Source organism: Sinocyclocheilus anshuiensis, unplaced genomic scaffold (assembly GCF_001515605.1).
Source record: "Sinocyclocheilus anshuiensis isolate Anshui unplaced genomic scaffold, SAMN03320099.WGS_v1.1 scaffold1148, whole genome shotgun sequence".
Classification (NCBI taxonomy): Eukaryota; Metazoa; Chordata; class Actinopteri; order Cypriniformes; family Cyprinidae; genus Sinocyclocheilus; species Sinocyclocheilus anshuiensis.
Genome location: NW_015548259.1, coordinates 366,387 through 386,277, shown reverse-complemented (window position 1 = coordinate 386,277; position 19,891 = coordinate 366,387). Strand labels below are relative to the sequence as shown.

Here is a 19,891-nt window from a genome sequence, read left to right as displayed (position 1 = left end):
CAGTAGGAAATGGAAATGCACACTTTATGGGTCTGGGTGATTGGATTTGCATGGCATCAAGCCAGCACAAACACACACACGCAAACACACACACTAAGACACAAAGTGTCTGAGAGAGCAGTGGTAACTCAAAGTCAACATGACGGTTTTACTGGGGTGCAGTTGCTCTCAGTGTCTAAAGCAAGCAGCCATTTACTGTTGCACTAAATACCGACTAGCATTTGCCTCGATATCAGAGAGAGAAATTACCGTCTCAAATTCAAGCAGGCAATGGAAAATTAGAAACCAACATTTGAGTTTCCTCTTAAAAGAATGGCCGTTAATGCGCGAGTGCGTCAAAAGAGCCAATCGAGATTGTCAAAATGAATTTTAGATTCCTCCAAGCATGATTATATACCATATCTCTCAATTGCAAATAACTGTTTCATCTTTGAAACTCTCATTCTCTCATTTAATGGAAAATAGGACTTGCAGTGCACTCAATCCTCTTGGCTTTTCTGTCCAAACTCTTGTATTTATTTCTGAATGCAGTGAATTGATCATAATGGCTGCTGAAAAGCCATTTTTACTCTCTCGTGTTCAGAAGTACTCACTTTACGTTTTACTGCAACACTTCAAATTGGCTTTAGACACATTTCAGGTTTCTTTTCATTGTTTGTAAAAGCCTCTGGAAACCTGCTCGAGTCTGTCTAGCCCACCTGTGGCAGGATGACAGCGTGTGGCGTACTTCTGCTTTATTGCGTTTGATCAGAGGCCTTTGCCAAGTCTTATTAAGATGTTCCAGTTTAAGTAAGTGCGAGATAGACTCTATATCCTTAAATGGCTCTTTGTTAAAGCAGAACATTTGAATTAAATTAGATACAATGGTTAATTTAATATTACTGTAATTGACTCCAGTGGTTGGGCATTCCACGGTAATATCACAGAGGACTACCTTCTGGTTGAAAGAGGGTGATAGAGACGGGAGGAGAGAGTAAGAGTGGCAAAGACGGAGAGTGAATGTTAGGAGACCTCGAGGGATGAGGTGACCTACAATTAGTGACAGTAACATGATAACTCAAGGCCAACAGCAGTCCATAAGCATATTTCATAATGGACTACAGAATATCTTCGGAGGACGAATATTTATTCAGACCTAGTTAGGGCCAATTTTAGGGTGTATTAATGAGGAAACGAGGCTTAAAACAATACCTGTGCTTTCTTTTTCTTCCCTTTTCCGTTAGATGTTGAATTATGCAATTATGTAAATTCAAGGTTGATGGCTACAGAGGAAAACAAGTTCCATAACAAATATTCATCTCATGTGACCATGATGGAGATCTGTTCAGTCCAGTCAGTGTTCTTATTCTTAACTGTTATGATTAAAAAAAAAACTTTTCATATGTCTTGTATGTCCATATACATCTCTCTTTTTTGTTACCCTATGATTCTGACATTTCAGATAAATTCTGTTCCATTAAAGGAATGGTTCTCACAATAGATAAAATTAATTGTTAATATGGTTCCTAACCTGTTTTTGTTGTTTGTTTGTTTGTTTCTGTGGGAAACAAAGAAATCCTGCAAAATGTCCGAGATGCTCTTGCAGACAGTTACCAGGGGCAAGAAACTTTTTTAAGAATAACAAATAATTTTTGTATTTTCCTCACACACAGAAAACTGTTAACATAAAGTTCTTCATGTGGTAAAATACATTTTTTTATAATCAATGTAAAAATATAATTAAGTAATATAATTATCTAGCATCACTTAATCAACCTACATATTATATGTTACACCAACAGAACTGAATTTAATGGTTAGATCAGGTAGAAATAGCTCCTTAAGGTGACAACTGCAGGTCACTATTTTTTACAGTTCATAGAGCTATTGCATTTATTTCAGAAGACCCGAAATATAGCTTTATTGTGCTTTTTTGCCTTATTTTTAATATTTCTGGAGCTCATCAGTGATGATTTACTGTAATTGTATGGGAAAAAAGGCATGAATATTACCCTAAACATGTCTTGTGCTGTTGCAGTGAAGAAAAACAATCAATCATGTTTGTAACAACATGATGGTGTATAAATGATGACAGAATTATTCTTATTCTACTCATTCTTTCTATTCTTTTTTTCTTCTTCATTTTTTCTACATGTAGCCATTTTATTCTAGGGCGAAACACCAATCTGATGTGTTAATCATGACCTCACTGCTTGGAAATGCGTCTGTAGTTATGGAAACTCTGTAGTGAAGCATTTTAACAAGGTTCTTATCTAAGCATCAGAAACCCACTTAAACTAATTCTCCACCTCCATCCACCCAACCACACACACACACACAGAGAGAGAGAGAGAGAGAGAGAGAGAGCTCCCTTGAAGATGAGTGATTCCCTCAAACTATAAGAAACAAGTACACAGAGAGAAGATTGCATGATTATCAAGTAAGATTATCTCTCTTTTTATCTACACCTTTATTTTTTTATGCATTTAATTCACTTGCTCAGAAACAATTCAAATAATAATAATAGTAATAATAGTCATGAACCTTGATTTTTCTATCCATGTTGTGAGCATTTGCCAGGACTTCACTATTGCTAAGGTGTTTTAAGTGTTCTTTTGCCTATTGCGATGCAGTTGCTAGGGGGGTTCTGGGTAAGTCAAAAAAGTCTCTATAATATTCTGGTCTCTAGATATGACACAGCGCCCTCCTTCATTGTAATTCTGGGATTTTTTTTCCCACATTTATTTGTAATAATAAAATGTCTATCCGGCTTAGAAAATATATTACATAATAACACACCTCTACTCAATAATCTGCACAATTTATGTCCGCAGCACAAATGGTGCAGGATGAGTCACGTGCCAAAGTTCAATACTTTGTTTAGTAGTAACAAAGTTTAATCATTTAGAACAGAGCCCTAATATTAATAGTGATCCAAGCTTTAGCTGTTGAAAACTAGTCAGCATTATCAGTAATGGCAACATCAACATGTTTTTTTTTTCTTCACATTTGTTGTCCTCTTCTCCCTTTAATCTTTCCTCACAGGTAAATGCAGTCATGTATTGTTGTGACTAGGGAATACCACTGTCATTTGGTTCTATATGCGCTTTCATTTGTGTGTGTGTGTGCATTTTATTTCCCATGAGCACTGTAGAGGGGAGAGAAGGAGAGGGAGTTGTTTGATCTTTAACAGGATTATTCATCCTCTTTCCCTTTTATTTATTTAATATCCTTCCTTTATGCGCAGAGCATCTGGGCAGCATTTAAAACATTAAACCACACACATCTCACTAGAGGCCCGTGCTTTGTTTGTGTGTTGTGCATTTGAGGTGCGTGTGGAGGCGGAATTCCTTGACCTGACAGTCCTGTAGCATGATCGATACTGCGCTGAATTACACACGAGTCTGCAAGCCACACATTTGCAAATCCTCCTCTTCCTTTAAAATCTCTCACATAAACATACATGCACAGGTCAGCCCTATAACTGCAGTTTAAATTGACAAGATGTTTGCACTGTACATACTGTACATATGATTTAATTAATTGAAATGTCAGCAGTTAATTTTCTTTAAAAGGAGGAAAAAGGGAATCTTACAGATTCAATAGAAGTTAAGCATTATTGACAGAATCTGTGAGATGCAGTTGGATAACACAGAAATTAATTTATTCTAAAACCCCCACAAAAAAAAAATGTGTGCAGTAATGCAGTTACAATGCAGTTCTATGAAAAACGAACCATGTGATCATATATATTAATATAATTATAATAGGAATCAATATTGAATATACAATATGAATATATGTGTGTGTTTATATGTGTTTATAATTATTAGTGTGTGCTTATAATTATTATAATTATTTAAAATATTTTAAAATGAATCATAAAATTTATAGTAGAATCATATAATTAATTAATTGTACTTTAATTAATAATTATATCTGTGTGTATTTGTATGTAAATCTAAGTAAATGCAGATTGATTCATCAGTCTTTCTGCTGAACACATCTCACACAGAAAGAAGCCAAACAACCTTTCTGCGGCAGCTACAAGCTTAAACTCATTGAGGTTTGGGTGATTGACTCACATTTGCGTTCACACAGACATGGAATTGCTCAAGACAGTTGGCGTCTTAAACAGTCAAGTGATCATTAGTACCTTACTTAGGGGACACACACAAACAAATAAAAACCTCTTAGAGTAAGCACACAGTGAGATAACACTAATCTCTTTGTATTCAGTTTCATTTTAATAAACCATGCATTTTAATGTGAAAATTCCTCATCACAAATGGCTCATTTTTACTAATGACCCTTCAAAGGAACAAAACCTCAACTGGACTAAAAATCTAATATCTGTCTCAAGGCCAGAGCCGTGATTCAACCTCCTTGAAATGTTTTCACGGTTTCAAAGCAGCGCTTTACTTTTACTGCCATTAAAGCCTGCATGAAATGGTTTAAGAAACACAATTTTCTTTCTTGTTTTGACATATTTCCTGTTGAAATGGGTAGCTGGGGCAGAACAAATCAAAAGGCTTATGCTTTTTCAAATAGCCAACTGCTTTTAAGTAGTACATCACAGCCTGGCAAAACCATGATTTACTATTCGTTATAGCTAGTTGGTGACAGGTGGTATTAGAGAGACATCAATATAGAGAGCATTTTATTATACAAACAATTAGAAACACCCCAGCAAACAATATCCTTTGGTCATTAATATTATGACGAAAATATATTGTTAAAATATCTCAATTGTAGTCTCTTATGCTCACCAAGGCTGCATTTATTAGATCCAAAATATACAGTAAAAACAGCAATAGATAAAATGTCATTTATTCCTATGATGGCAAAGCATTCAAGAACACAGTTCTCTAGTCTCGCATGATCCTTCAGAAATTTGTATCATTTTATATCTAATAAAAGATAATTAAACCTAGATAATTATATCTAAATGTTATGTATAACAGGTATACAGCATGTATCCCACGAAAATGTAATTTTCAGGTTTTTGTTTACAATGTCATCAAGAAAAAAAACAGATCTGTGTCAAATATGAAGGGAAAAATCATATTTAGGCCACATTCAGCTGCAATGTGAACGCAGCCCTGTCACACGGAGCTTCAGAGAGATGAAAGTGCACCGCTACAGAGACCCGAGATAGGATTGTGTGCATGTGCGTGGAGGGATTCAGATGTAATTTGCATGAAATGCATCCAAAATCTTAATGATTTGCAAGCTGGTTGTTTTATCTTACACAATGGGAAGGAAGGGGAGTGTAGAGAGAGAAAGAGGGGGAGTGTTCAATCAACTTCTTGTTCGTTTTCTCAACCTCCTGTTTTTCTCTTGACTGTTTTAGTGCAGTAGGTTGTGCAGGCCTGAGAACATGTGAATGTTTTATAGGCTTACATAAGGGACCTCACCCCAGAGACAACGACCTCGTTATCGTTCATTTAGCAGTGAAAAACAAGATAGTTGGGGTAGGGGTAGATGAGAGGATGAAAAGAGAATGGGGAATGCAGAGGGAGACGGGAGAGAAAAGCATGTACATGCAGAGGAATCGAGCATGATTGGATATATTTGTGAAGTGAATGTAGGAGAAAGAGGCATTGGGGGAAAGAAGCAGGTTTCAGGTGTGCGAGTGATCCGAGTGTTCCAAGAGAGAGAAAGGGTGGAAGGGAGAAGTAATGCAGTTGATTCCAGTTTGATTCCATTTCGTTTCTTTTATCTGTTATCCAGAGTGCCTCAGGGAAGCTTGGCTTGTTAGCATCGCTTGGGCAAAGAAATGTAGGGTTCTTAGCTGGAGATACAGATGAAGCATCTCTCTTTCTCCTTCCTTCTCTTGCTTTCCCCCTTTTGCTTACATATAAAAAGGTCAGAGTTTCCTATAGCGGTGGGGAGCCGTTTAAAGCACACCTGACATTAGAGTGGAAGCTTGTCTCTACATACCTCAGCCCTCATACATCTGGAAATCATTGCGTAATGTGCAGCCAACCAAAGCTAACTGTGTGTTTGCATGTGTGCATTTGAAAGCCACAGGCCTGTAGTGTATAGGCATGTACCGGTAGTTTATTGGGTCAATGCGTTCAGGTTTAATATGACTATGTAATTGCCTCATCTCTCTTTGACTGTGTTATTAGCGTGATGTGACTCACAGCCCCTTTTAGATTTAACACTCATGTTCTGTTTGGGGTCCCAGAGACCTCAAGGCCATGAAAAATATACTATAATAATATTTTAATAGCTTGAAAAATACACTTTAATTCAATATGAAATGAAGATGGAGCCTGTTTACTTTTTGAATGCAAGTTCCTGGTCTTATTGTGAACAATTCATCAGTGCACGGTATTTCAAAGAAAACAATCGCTTTTGCTCTTTGTAATTTTTCCTAATTTGTCTGCTCGTTTCACTTATGCTGCATGATTTATTGAGTATTGTTAGCCAATACCCAAATACTTATTTTAGCAATTTTTGGTCTGGTCCCATTCTGGTTTGTAATGCCCACTTTTCATGGCCTGCTAAATAAATAAATGAAATAAAAATGTATCAAAAACATGATTTAAAAAAATTAGATTCTTTGATGAATAGAAAGTTCAAAAGAACAGCATTTATTTGAAATAGAAAAAAGCTTTTGTAACATTATAAATGTCACATTTGATCAGTTCAAGCATTCCTACTTTTGTAATGCTCGAATATGCATGATTAGATGATGAGATTGATTGGTGTACACACTGTACCAATACTGTGTATTGTTTAGTGCATAAACAGTATATAGGTTATGTATATAGGAATATATATATATAATAGGAATCAATTTAGAATTACATATGAAAGGAATGAAAACATTTTTTGCATGATTAGATTACAAACTGTACCAATACAATTGCAGTTGTTTCTGCAGGGAACATATTGACCATAAACCGAAACAATGTTACTAAAATGGATAGGCACTTTTCTAAAGTGCATGTCTGCATTGTGGCAAAACAGAGAGATAAAGCTTCAGTCATATGTTTCTGTTGGGATTTGATTAAGATCTGATGAACTGATTTAATGAAATTCAAATAAAAATAAGATGTTAATATCAAAATTGCTTTTCTTATTTTAAGCGAACATCATTCAAGTCTCTGTGTTTACAAACATAAAAAAGTAAAGTTGATCTCAATAGGACATGAAAATAAAATGAAACAGCTGGACTTCAGCACCAGGGACAGTGGCAGAACTGGAGAACAGGGACTAATGGAGAGCAGGGTATGATGACACCTGAAGAGGTTAACAGGGTTTAGTAGAGTCATTTCACACAGTACAGTTACAGCATACTGATGCAAGACAGTTGTAAGACAAAACAGATAGAAAACAGTGAGAGATGGAGAAAGAAGGAGAGTGGAGTTGGAGAGAAGGGTGATGTAATTGTCATATTATATATAATTGATTTGGCAGAATGTGAATGTCATCAAATAATTTTTATTCGATATCATATTCATTTAAAAGATTCAGCAAACTGCCATCTATTGCCTCAGCATTTTCACAAGCGATGAGCATCTGGTTTCGGCATGAAGGAAAACGTCTTGAGGGGTGCATATTGTACATGAGCAGTATGTCACTAAGCATTTCCGCACAGTTTATGTTGTTTATTTTCACACCTTTTAGCATCGACAGAAAGCAAAATAATGTGTGGATGTTCTGTCCTCCACATCGGGGAGAAAATGTTCTGCAAGGCGTTTCACTTAATTTGAACACAATTGGGAAGTTATTACAGAGACGGATTTAGCCATTTGTGAATTTGGTCAAGGGCAATGCAGTCAACCAGCAACACAGAGGACTGTGCTCGATGACAAGAGCTTTTCTTTTCTGGAATAAGAAATAATAATAATATTCTTAAGTCATTATAATTAATGAATAATGCATTATAAAAAAACCTAATCATAATCATAACAACAATTATAATACATTGTAATATTTACACATTTGTGGTTATAACTTTTAAGAGTATGATGATTTATAACACAATTAATACCATGTTAAATCCATTTAATTTATAATGGATTATCTCATATCGTGACAGTGGCTACATTTACATGCACAATTTTTGGTTCTTGAAATACTTTCAAATGAAAAAATTCAATGTTTTTTGATATTACATTACATTTTATTTTCATGGTCCCCTTAGTGTATTGACTGTAAACAACTTTGAAACTACCGTCCTGAAAACGTGATTTGTGACATTTTGGGGGGTCTCAAAAAATATTCACTGTGTGTTATTTTGACGTGCAATTTCAGTTTTTTGTAATGTGATCATCGTGGATTATTATGTGTAAAATTGCAAAAATAACATTCATTCAAGCATGACGGTGATTTAAACCTAATTAACTTCAATAAAGATAACTATACATGCTATTCTTGTCATGAGCATCAAGGTGTGGGGGGCGCTGCGGTGCAAATTCCACTCATGTTTAGTACATGTTAACTCAAAGATTCGTAGAAAAAATATAAACATTGGACTCTGTGGTCGATTCTGTGTTAAGGTAAGGCATGTTATTCGCAATTATGTGTTGTGGCTGGGTTGTTATAGGTCTGCGTGACTCTCGATGTCTTAGGCCTAATTGAACGGAGGAATTATGGTATTCTTCTGTAGCCTGACGACGAGTAACTTTAACCGTTGTTCATGTGAACTCAAAGACAGCCTGATGCTCTGTTTATTTGTGGGTGGCTGTTTGTTGTTTCACCTATCAATTTGTGTCGATAAAGTATAATAGGGTAAATCCTGTATAGTGATTTATCCTATATAGTGCTTGCATAAAGCAAGTATTGCATACTCTTGTAGCTGTTATGTATCTTTGTAAGTCATTGTAAGCCCTCTTTTGAGGCACGCACAAGCGCATGTCTGTTGGGGTGTCACGTGTTTGTTTCTGTTTAGTTCCTGTCTGCCCTTATTTGGTTCAGTTGCTGTTCTCATTTAGTTAATCATCATTCATTAGTTTCCACCTGTCTTGCATTAGTCATCTTATTAGTCCATCATTTGGTTTTGTATAAATAGCCCTGCCTTTCCTCAGTTTCTTTGTCCTGTCTCCGTCATGTAAAGAAGTTGTTTTCTCCTGGTTTTTCCCAAGTGGATTTATTAAAAGACTCTGTTTATTTGATATCTGCCTCCTTCGTACTCCTTCAAGCTCCTTCGCCTGGCAACCCCTGACATGGTGAACCATCAAAATAAAGTTTTATATTTAGCAGACATACTACTAATACTCCAATGACTGCTATTTGACATGTAGTTGCAAAGTTACTTATCAACAGTTGTCTAAAGGTACCATCAAAATAACCATACTGATATTACAATAAAAATAGTTCAATGCAAATGTGAAAACATTCATCTGATGTGATATCTGATTTTATGGCTGTTAGAGAAAAAAATGATTATTATTATTTATAAGTGGTCTTTGTCTGCTTTAAGTAAAGTGAAGGTACAAGTGGTGAAGACCACTTCTAAATAATAAGACCACATTATAAAGCCTTTTGGATGTTTTCATGAAGACTTTGTGTTTGTCATTTTACAGTACAAAATGCTAATAAGAGGTACTATTGTGCAGATCTTAAACAATGGTAAGATATGAGACTTATAATGCGTTATAACTATGGGAAATATAATTAATTGTAAGTTAAGTGGATGCGACATATTCATTGTGTGTTATAAATCATCGTACCCTTAAAAGCTATAACCACAAATAAGTAAGTATTATAATACATTAAAACTGTTCTTATGATTATTTATGAGATGCTACAACATATAAGATTTTTTTATAATGCGTTATTCATTCATTATAATGCCTTAAGAATACCCTTATAATGTATTATAAATACGGGCTTCATAGAAAGTGTTACCCATTTTGTTTTTTGACAGAGATTGCATACTACTCTAAAACAAACAAAAACAACTAAAATAGTCTAAAACCAAATATTATGAATATAGTGCTGCTGAAAAAAAATGTGACAAAAGGAAGTTCTTGTCTCTAAAGTTTCATCCATGGTTCCAGTTTCTCAAGGTCACCGTGACTATCCTTAAAGAAAAGCATTGCAAATGTGTATTTCCTTACTTGTAATGTTTCAGCTTGTTTTACAGTGGTTAAAATACAACACATTTAAATAACACGACATGAGGCATAATGTTTTCAAATGACAACAAAACATGCCTTTATATTTAATAAATAAAATAAATCTGTTACAGTCTATTGTTTCATTTCTTTCTAATTGGGTGAAATTGATTGATTGCCAATTACAAAGTTGATTATTTAGGTTTGGAGCTCTACTTTCAAGGTGGTTGATCTCAATCAATCAATCAATCAAACAAATACCATAGAGCATTCAGTGTATTCCAGATACTCACCTGCAATACTATCAGCATTTTCAGAAAGGTACCATTAAACACAGAATTACAACATTATTATTATTATTACTCTGCGTTTTTCCACAGCATTGGCCAAAAAACTGCTTTTTATGGTGGATACACACAAGCTTTTATAGCTAAAATGACTGAGAACAATATGATGTGTCTTTAAAGCAGACAGATCACTCTGAATGTAGACATTTTTGGCAAAGCCAGTTTGTCAAAAACAACTAATTGTCAAGTGTGAAATTAACACTAATTGTTACAGCCAATGTTTTTGTTCTAACAGGATCTAGATTGTTGCACCATAACTGTTCACACTGGAAAGATTAACTGAGAGAAAAACAATAGTATTAAACAACATTAAATAACTGATTAGGCTAGCTTTTTCTATTTTTATTGTATATTATTTTGAAGCTAAGTGTAAGCTCAATGTACTTAATGTATATCCATTAGTGCAAACTCAATCCCTTTAACCTAATGCAATCTTCATGTATACGTGCAAAGGCGATGCATGCTCGTATAAAAAAATGAAGCATAAATACTCTGACCACTATACATATAAACACTCAACCATATGTTCAGTGGAAGCACATTCATTTAAAAAAATGTGTTCTCGATTCATGTGCATGAACTTACAAACTCTATGTATATTTGCAGTAAATTCATAAGTAACATGTTTGTAATACTGTGTATTCTAATTCAATTAACATTTCTGATTAAATCTGACTAGTTGAGTTACAACAATAAAAGTTATTTTAAAGTATCTGGTCTGGTAGAAAGGGCTCTGTAAGGCAAGGTACGTTTCCATTACAGTTGAGTGATTCCCCTGTATGTTTTACTGTTGATTTATGAATTAATCTCAAAATCAATATACTGCTTGAAATTTAATACTGGTGCACTCAATATATAAAAAGTGCATTGCTTCTAAATTGCTATAGTATTTGTCTCAGTTTGGTCTTTTTATTTTTGGCTTTGTACTTAGAAAGAAAATCAGATAGAGTTACATCAATCATCACTGTTCAAGGCCACCAGTACCTCAGTATCTCAAATGATGTAATAAACATAAATATAATGTTGATTTTGTTGGGGGCAAAATCACATTATATAAAATATGGGGCCTATTTAGGTTTTTGGGTTTTTTATATAAACTGGATGTAAAGGCTACAGTAGATTATTTGACTGTCCTATCAGATTTTAATAGCTCTATATTCTTCATCTCCAGAGTTTCAAAAAGCAATTAACTGCTTTTATTACAAGCTCATTCCATCTCCCGTGTACACACACACATGCGCACAGCAATCCCCCAACACACACACACGTACTTGCATATGCAAACATTATAAAACACAGCAGTTAACTACAACAATAAAACATAATTTGTTTGTGTATAATTAGTTGCATGGGTTAACTTCTCTATAGCAACCAAGCTTTAAAATGAACTCTGACTCATATTGACTTAACATCTCAATAATTATGAGATTTTCTGACAAAAAACATCTGCATTTAAATAGCTCAAAATTTGTCTTTGTGTTTGTATCTGAAGCTTTATCTGCAAAAATTAATGAGTTTTTTTTAACCTACAGGGTCTAATGTGTGTTTATGGATTAAATAATTTGCCTCAATGAAAAATAATGTAACTAAAAGAGATATTGCACCTGAAAAATCAATTCTGTCATTATTTGCTTATTTTAAATGTTTAATGTTTTGCGGTTTGGCCAAATGGTCAATTAATAAAGAACATTTCTAAAGGTATGGAGACTAATATCTCTGTCCTCCTGTCTTTCTGCAGTGGACGGCTGCACTGATTGGTCCGTGGACTATCTGAAGTACCGGGTGTTACACAGAGAGCCAGTGAGGATAAAGTGTGCTCTGTTTTACGGTTATATCAGAGCCAACTACACCCAGGCACAGAGCATTGGACTAAGTCTGATGTGGTACCGGAGTTCTGGGTTGGGACATGGTGACTTTGAGGAACCCATCTCCTTTGATGGGGTACGCATGAGCAAAGAGGAAGACGCCATCTGGTTTCGGCCTGCCGAGCTGCAGGACGCCGGTCTGTACTCCTGCGTTCTGAGGTGAGAGAGAGGGACGCCTGCACATGTGTATGTGTGAACACTCATACGCTTAGATATGCTAATCCACAAGGAGACACACACACACTCTGCCTTTCGGACATTAGCCGGATTGGGGAACATGCTTAACTTCTTCCTTTGATGTTTTTTGATTGTCTTTCAAAGCCTTCAAGAAAAGCGCCATGCTGAGAAAATTAGTGTGTGTATTAGTGTCTGCATGTGTTGTGTGTGTGAGAGAGTTGTGTGTCTGTATCCAAAGCTTCTCAGAGACAGTAAAACTGGAAGTGAAATAAGTGAGCAACGGCAGAGGACAGTAAGACGTTCTGTCATCCATCAATCAAACACTGACACTCCGGCACGCTCCCATCATGCCGCAGGCCACTTTCACACATATTAAACAGTCAGGCAACTCTCCAGGGTCCTCATTTGCTCAGGTTCCGACTGACTTGAGGTCAAAGCACATAATCTACTCATCATATTCACTTTTGCATCACAGAATGTCACACTTAGTGTGTGTGTGTGTGTGTGTGTGTGTGTGTGTGTGTGTGCTGAAAACAGACAGACAGAAACAGGAAAAGAGTGCATTTTAAATACTGTGCTGCCGTAATTTCTAGCATTCTTGTAGGAAAAATAAAATATTTCAGAGTACAGTAATAATTTTTTCATGTGTTGTACTGTACACAAAAACACAGAGACCTTTTAGAGAATATTTTAAGGAATTATACACATGCTTCCAATGTGAAAGTGGTTTTAAAAGGCACCTTATTTCTAAGGCAGCATCAAATGTATCAATTGCAAAGAAAACATTCCCACCAGAATGCATCTGGGAAAATAATCATCCAAGATGGCAAACAAGTTGTGAGACATTTTAAAGGGATAGTTCTTCTAAACTTGTGTGACATTTTCCTCTGTGGAACACAAAATAAATTGTGAAGAATATTGGAAGAATATTGTGAAGAATATTCCCTTTAAATAAATAAATTTCATGCAATACTTAACGGAATTGGTAAAAAAACATTTTATTAGTATTTTTATGCTCTTTATAAAGGCCCATTCACACCAATAACAATAACTATATTATTATATACAGTATATTAGTACCCACACCAACAGACATTCAAGTTCTGTTTATAAGCATGCACTGCAGTTACGTTGTCTGTCAGTTAAGTTGAATGGATTCTGTTTTCCAATGTTTTAATCATTCATCAGCAAAAAAAATAAAAAATAAATCAAACAATTAGAACATTAGAACAATTATTAAAACTTTATAGCCCCTTTCACACAGTAATACCAGTAAGTTGCCGTAAAATTACCGGAACGACAAAAATGCGCTGTTCACACAGGCAACGGCGTTCCATCTTTTTATTGGTAAAGCACCGTTCACACAATAAATTTCAATATACCAGTAAATTTTGTAATATCATTAACTGGAAATTACCTCTAAACCGCTGCGCCTCCCGGTGTTGTGTTTGTAAACATGGAGGGGTATACATGGTCAGTGTTTTCTTATTTTTGTGTCAAACATTCACATTCATGCAGCTGCTTTTGGCCCAGAGACATCATATTAGACATTTCTTTGACTTACGTAAACATCGCAGAGTAAAAGCGTCAGAATGTTATGATTTGCCCAGAGTAGACGTCTTACATCAGCACGTTCTGAACTCACACATGCTCATACCGGTAATCTCGTTCTGCGTTCACGCAGAACACATTACTGTTAATTTACTGGTAATGTTACAACTTCTCATACCGGTAAATTGCCAGATGGAATTTACCAGTATTTTTGAAAAGGTCCTGTTCACACATGATCTCCTTAATGTAATTTACTGGTTATTTGCCAGGAAAGACTGTATGTGTGAAAGGGGCTTGCATTTACCATTATAGTTATCGGTGTGAATCGGTTCGTGGTATGAACAGCCCTTAAGAGATTTAGCTCGTAATTTCGACTTTTTCACATCAGTGTAATATAATGAAGTTCTGATGAGTTATATGTTACTTGCAAAAGCAATAGGATTTAGTCAGTATGCTTGACTCATTTTGAATAGCCGGCAATTGAGTAAACAACCATTTTTGTCAATTTACCAGCAGTGGATTAAAGCCTAAAATAACTGGCCAAACACAGATCCCCTGGAATCAATTAATGACCGCTAGTTGTAAAATCAGTCACTTATGAGATTCCAGTTCAGTTAGGATGCTGCCTAAGAAGGAAGCTGTCTATGTAAGCAGCTCACTAGATTTAAAACAGAGCTAAAGAGCTTTGTTTATTAAGAACCCAGTTAGCAACGGGAAATTGGAGTTGTTGTTGTTCTGTTTCCTCTGAGACTGGCTTTGACCTGATTAAACCATAAACAGTAGTTTTCAGCAACACACCGGCAGAAGAGAGCAGATATTTTAGTTTTCTTTTTAGGTTTATAGGGTGATAAAAAAAAGACTGTGCTGACATATGCGGGTGTCTGAAAACAGTGAGAGTGTAAAAATAGTCTTTGCTATACAGTTAATAGGGCAGAGAGAAAGACAGCGTATAGTTTGTTTATTTATTATTTTTTGCTGAATTTGTTTATGCATTTTACAAGAGACAAGTGCATTGCAGGTTGCCACCCCAAGCACTCTGTAACCACGGTAAACCGGTAGGAGGTGTGAGGTCATTACAATGAAAAGGTCAAATTTCAACAAATCTTATCAGCAGCTATTAAACTCAAAGCCCTTGGACAAAACAAACACTAATGCAGTTTAAATGGAGACACACTCATCAATGCAGAGAAGTGTGTGTTGACTTGCAATGCTTCTGAGTTATAGAGTGTGTGTATAGAACTGTGTGAATATGTGTTTGCGGCTGTGTAATTTTGTTTGACTGACTTTAATGCAAAAAAAAAAAAAAGCAGGGTCATATAATGAGAAATCAAGTTTTTTAATTAAATAAATAAATAAATGCTCATAATAATATGAAAACATACAGTTTTCAGAACTTAGAACTGCAATAACATTTCATTCTGTACTTTCACATCTTTCATAGTCTTAAAGGCACAGCAGCAAAAAAACAAAAAAACATCCAATTTAATTAAGGGTCATAGAGAGTGTAGGATACTAAATTTGACGTTTTTCTGCTGAAAAACATTAACTTACATTATAAGTGGACCTCAGGGAAAATGGAAAGTGATAAAAAAATAAATAAAACGACCCTTTAAAACCTTTTAGAAAACGTTTAATTCTATTTGCTACTTATATTCCATCAGTAAAACACTAATTATTTGGAGCCCTACATGAAAATTGCAGACAAATTTTGTTCCATCATGGTCAGATTACATATATCATGGTTGAATTACAAATAAAATCATGTTTTATTCTCGTATAATTTGTTTAGTGTATAGGCTCTGTGAGATGATAACAAATTCACGATCAGTGATGTCTCTCATGAGTATGTGTTAATCTGATTACGGATAGCACAGTTTATATACTCTGTGTGTGTGTTACAGGAATTCCACGTTTTGTATGAAGGTGTCTATGACTCTGTTGGTTGCTGATAATGACACAGCAGGATGTTATAACTCAAAACTGCGCTACACTGAGAAAGGAGAACTGGGCAAGAGTAAAGACATCTCCTGTCCTGATATCCAGGATTACATTCAGCCTGGAGAAAAACCACAGATAATGTGGTACAAGGTACAGTGGGAGATACTGTGTGGTGAATTCACTAAACAGTTGCACCGTTCAGAACACAAACCAGCGTCTCATTCACAAACCACCTGCGATCCAGCATCACTGCACCTGCCCCCTGAGAATTTAAATGAAGTCATTGTCGTTCTTTTCAGAGCAAACACACGTTCTTTTTATGTAAATTAGGGTTATTATACTTTATGCCAGTAAGTCAGTGCTATTTGCCTAGGGCAATTAACATTGTGCTTTTACTGCACATGCAACCGTAAACAGAAAATTATTTAAAATAGACTGTTTATGTACATTTTCAATTGATCATGGCAGCAGTCATTTATCAAATTATGATTAAAAAGTGTTCTAAAATACAGTTGAGAGCACTTTCTGCATTTTAAAGAGTCCATTCAGGTGTCTAGATCGCAGTGTTGCAGCAGTAACCTGCGAGATCAGGAACTCCAGCCTGCAAACTGTGTTTAGCTCTGATTTTTTTGGGCCACATTTGTGCCGTTGCTCGATTTGCATGCTGTCACCAAGCGCAATCTATTCTTATTGAGTATTATCATTATGACAGTATATACAAATGTATATGGTGCAGTTTCATCTCTTTGTTTCTATATGTGATCCTGGACCACAAAACCAGTTTTAAGTCGCTGGGGTATATTTGTAGCAATAGCCAAAAATACATTGTATGGGTCAAAATTATTGATTTTTCTTTTATGCCAAAAAGCATTAGTGTATTAATTAAAGATCATGTTCCATGAAGATATTTTGTCAATTTCCTACCGTAAATATATCAAAACTTAATTTTTGATTAATAATATGCATTGCTAAGAACTTAATTTGGACAGCTTTAAAGGCGATTATCTCAATATTTAGATTTTTTTGCACCCTCAGATTTCAGATTTTCAAATAGTTGTATCTCGGCCAAATATTGTCCTATCCTAACAAACCATACATCAATGGAAAACTTATTTATTCAAAAATATTATAAAAATTGACCCTTATGACTGGTTTTGTGGTCCAGGGTCACATATAATTTATCTCTTTTTCTCTTTGCCTGCGGGTGTGCAGGAGTGTAACGTGCAGCAGTGGAGGAGCAGTGTGCTGCAGACCGCAGACATGCTCTCCATACAGGAAGTGAGGGAGGATGACATCGGCAACTACACCTGTGAGCTGGTTTTTGGAGGCTTCCTGGTGCGGAGGACGACCTATCTGAGCGTGACAGGTAGTACCGTGTGACGTCTCTTCAGTGTGTGTCTGTGTGTGAGAGCACTTGCTCTGATAGTCTCGCTTAGAGGGGTCGGTTGTTTTTTGAAGTGTGTGAGGTATTATTCTTTCTGCTTCTCATTTGGTTTCAGTTGCATTCACTGTGCCATGCTTTTGTTAACAGTGACTTTCCTGCATGTGTCATTAATGCACAAGTTTTTCAGTGAATAACTTTTCAGTCTGTTCCTCATAAAAAGCTAACATATGATTTTAGAAGATTCAAAATATAGTGCATGAGTCATATGGACTACTTTGGACGTTTTTGGATTCCTCAATCCCTCATTTGTATCCTTTTGTGTTCCGTGGATAAAATATAATCATATGGCTTAGAATGAGAGTGTTTGTTGAGTGTTTGTTTCTTTTGCTTTGCCACTTTGATTTATTCTTTCATTAGTTTTAATTAGAGATTTTAAAAAAGAATCAACAAACACTAATAACTCATTGTATGAGCTCTACTTGAAAACATATCCTTTTAAATTTACAGAAAAAAAAAGGCAGCTGTGGTTGCCAGAAATTCACCATAAAATATACAGTGACATTTGTTTTTCATGTATTACAGGATGGCAAATTACCCCCTGTATATTTTACAATTTACTGTATAACTGTATTTTTCATGAAGTTATGTTAATGTGCCAAAATCAGCTCTTTAGCACAAATCATAATAATAATACACCATAACTATAATCCAATGGTATGCATGGTACATGATGAATCAGGTTCATTGTAAGTGGCCTATTCATAAAACATGGGCAATACTTCTACATAAGCGATGCAACAATTCATACAAACAAAGACAAAACACCACAGGATAACAAAAATTCTACAGTAATGCAATAAACATTCACTAAATAACAAAACATACCACAAAACACCTTAATGTACATTACTGATAACAAAAATTAGAAGAAACAAAATTATTTATATAAAATATAGTCAACGCAGGGACTTTAGAAATGTCTTTTAAATTTTTTTTTCATAATAGATATCTTAATTTATAGTTTTTGCTGTACTGTACTGGTATTTACTGTATTTTGCAGTAAAATTGCATATAATATGATGCTAAAACCATTTACAAATTTTCACTGTATATGATAAGGTAACCTACATTTAACCAGTTAACATTTTTTACAGTATCTTTACAGTATTTTTCTGTAAAAAATTACAAACATTTTACAAATAGGCAACGAATTTTGGCCAGACTGGCACCATGCACATTTTCATCAGAAAAGTTGCATTTAGTGCCACAGAAATTACACATTGCAGATTTAAATAATGTACAGTATATTTTAATGTTAAATGTGGTGATGAAGTGGTTCATGTTAACACAGCCATTTTTTTGTATTATTTAAAAGCTTTTGTCCTTTTGGATAGTCGAGAGGGACAGTGAGGGGGAATGAGATTGAATTCTGACACAAGGCCAGACCTGTGTTCCCATGAGTACAACTGCTCATATATGTCGTGAGGATGTGCACTACCCACTACACACATTTGACCTCTATTACTGCTCTACACACACAATAACAGAGATAGAGAGAAAGATAGAGTATGACATTTATACAGACACAACACTAAGCTGGCAGTGAAAAGGTCATTTTCATCTATATATTTATGTTTTAACATCTCTGTCTACGATTAAACAGATTCTTATTGGCCCCTTGCGAATTCGGTCCTTTCTGCCACTATAGTACGTCAATAAAACGGCACGTACAGGTGAAAAGAGGTCAGACGTTATTCTCTCTCCCTTTGTAAGCCCTCATTCGGTTGAAACCTATTAAAACACTCGCCGCCTCTCTTCCCGTACTCATTTAAAGCCTATTTTAGGATGGCATTAGACTCTCAGGGACGATTTCCTGGATGGAACTTATAGTCCAGGACGGCAAATGATTCTCAACGGAAAAACCACCATTAACAGTAAAATTTAGTCCATAGCTCAATTTAACCCTCGTCACGGAGGCAGAGTTTTGATGTTAGGAGTCGTATAGCAGTTACAGCAGAATCATAGCACTATAGCTCAATTTGTTTTGAGCTGGTTACAGCAGTACGTCTCTATAATTGCTACAGAAACTTGCCTCAATGGTACATCTCTGCAGCGGGTTATCTGGTGGAGCTGCCTGTGCGCCTGAGGGAGGAAGTTAGCGGAAGAACACGGAATAATTTTCTTGTTTTTGAGTGCTTACAGACAGTCTATTACTGCGGACATGGGTTTCGACAACAAAGATTGGAGCGGTGGGTTTTTGTGCCTTTTTGTGCGCATGCATGTCTCAAAATTTGAAGCGTGAAACTGACCTACAAAAATACACAGCCGATGATGTGAATCGGTGCTATTGTACATCCTCTCTCGAGGCAGAGGGCCAAAAATGTGTGTTTAAACAGTTAATCGTGCGCATTGCACACACCCGCACACACAAACGGTGAAGAAATGACTTCCTGGGTGAGCGTGTTTGTGTGTAGTTGGGTGTAAACTCTAAATATCAGTCACAGAAGCTGATTATTATAGTAATGGGACAGATAAATAGTAAAATGGTACATTTACATTTAGTCATTTAGTAGA

The 19,891-nt window shown here is 35.6% G+C and overlaps 1 protein-coding gene across 2 annotated transcripts in view; it reads left to right on the top strand.

Annotated features, from left to right (window-relative positions):
• Positions 1 to 19,891, top strand: part of LOC107655515 (interleukin-1 receptor accessory protein-like 1-A) — an 82,715-nt gene that overhangs the window by 34,417 nt on the left and 28,407 nt on the right. For both annotated transcript variants that reach the window (XM_016443014.1, XM_016443013.1), the window contains exons 3-5: positions 12,141 to 12,426; positions 15,897 to 16,083; positions 17,146 to 17,299. In XM_016443014.1, the coding sequence (XP_016298500.1) occupies positions 12,141 to 12,426; positions 15,897 to 16,083; positions 17,146 to 17,299 (627 nt within the window). The remainder of the gene's footprint in view (positions 1 to 12,140; positions 12,427 to 15,896; positions 16,084 to 17,145; positions 17,300 to 19,891) is intronic.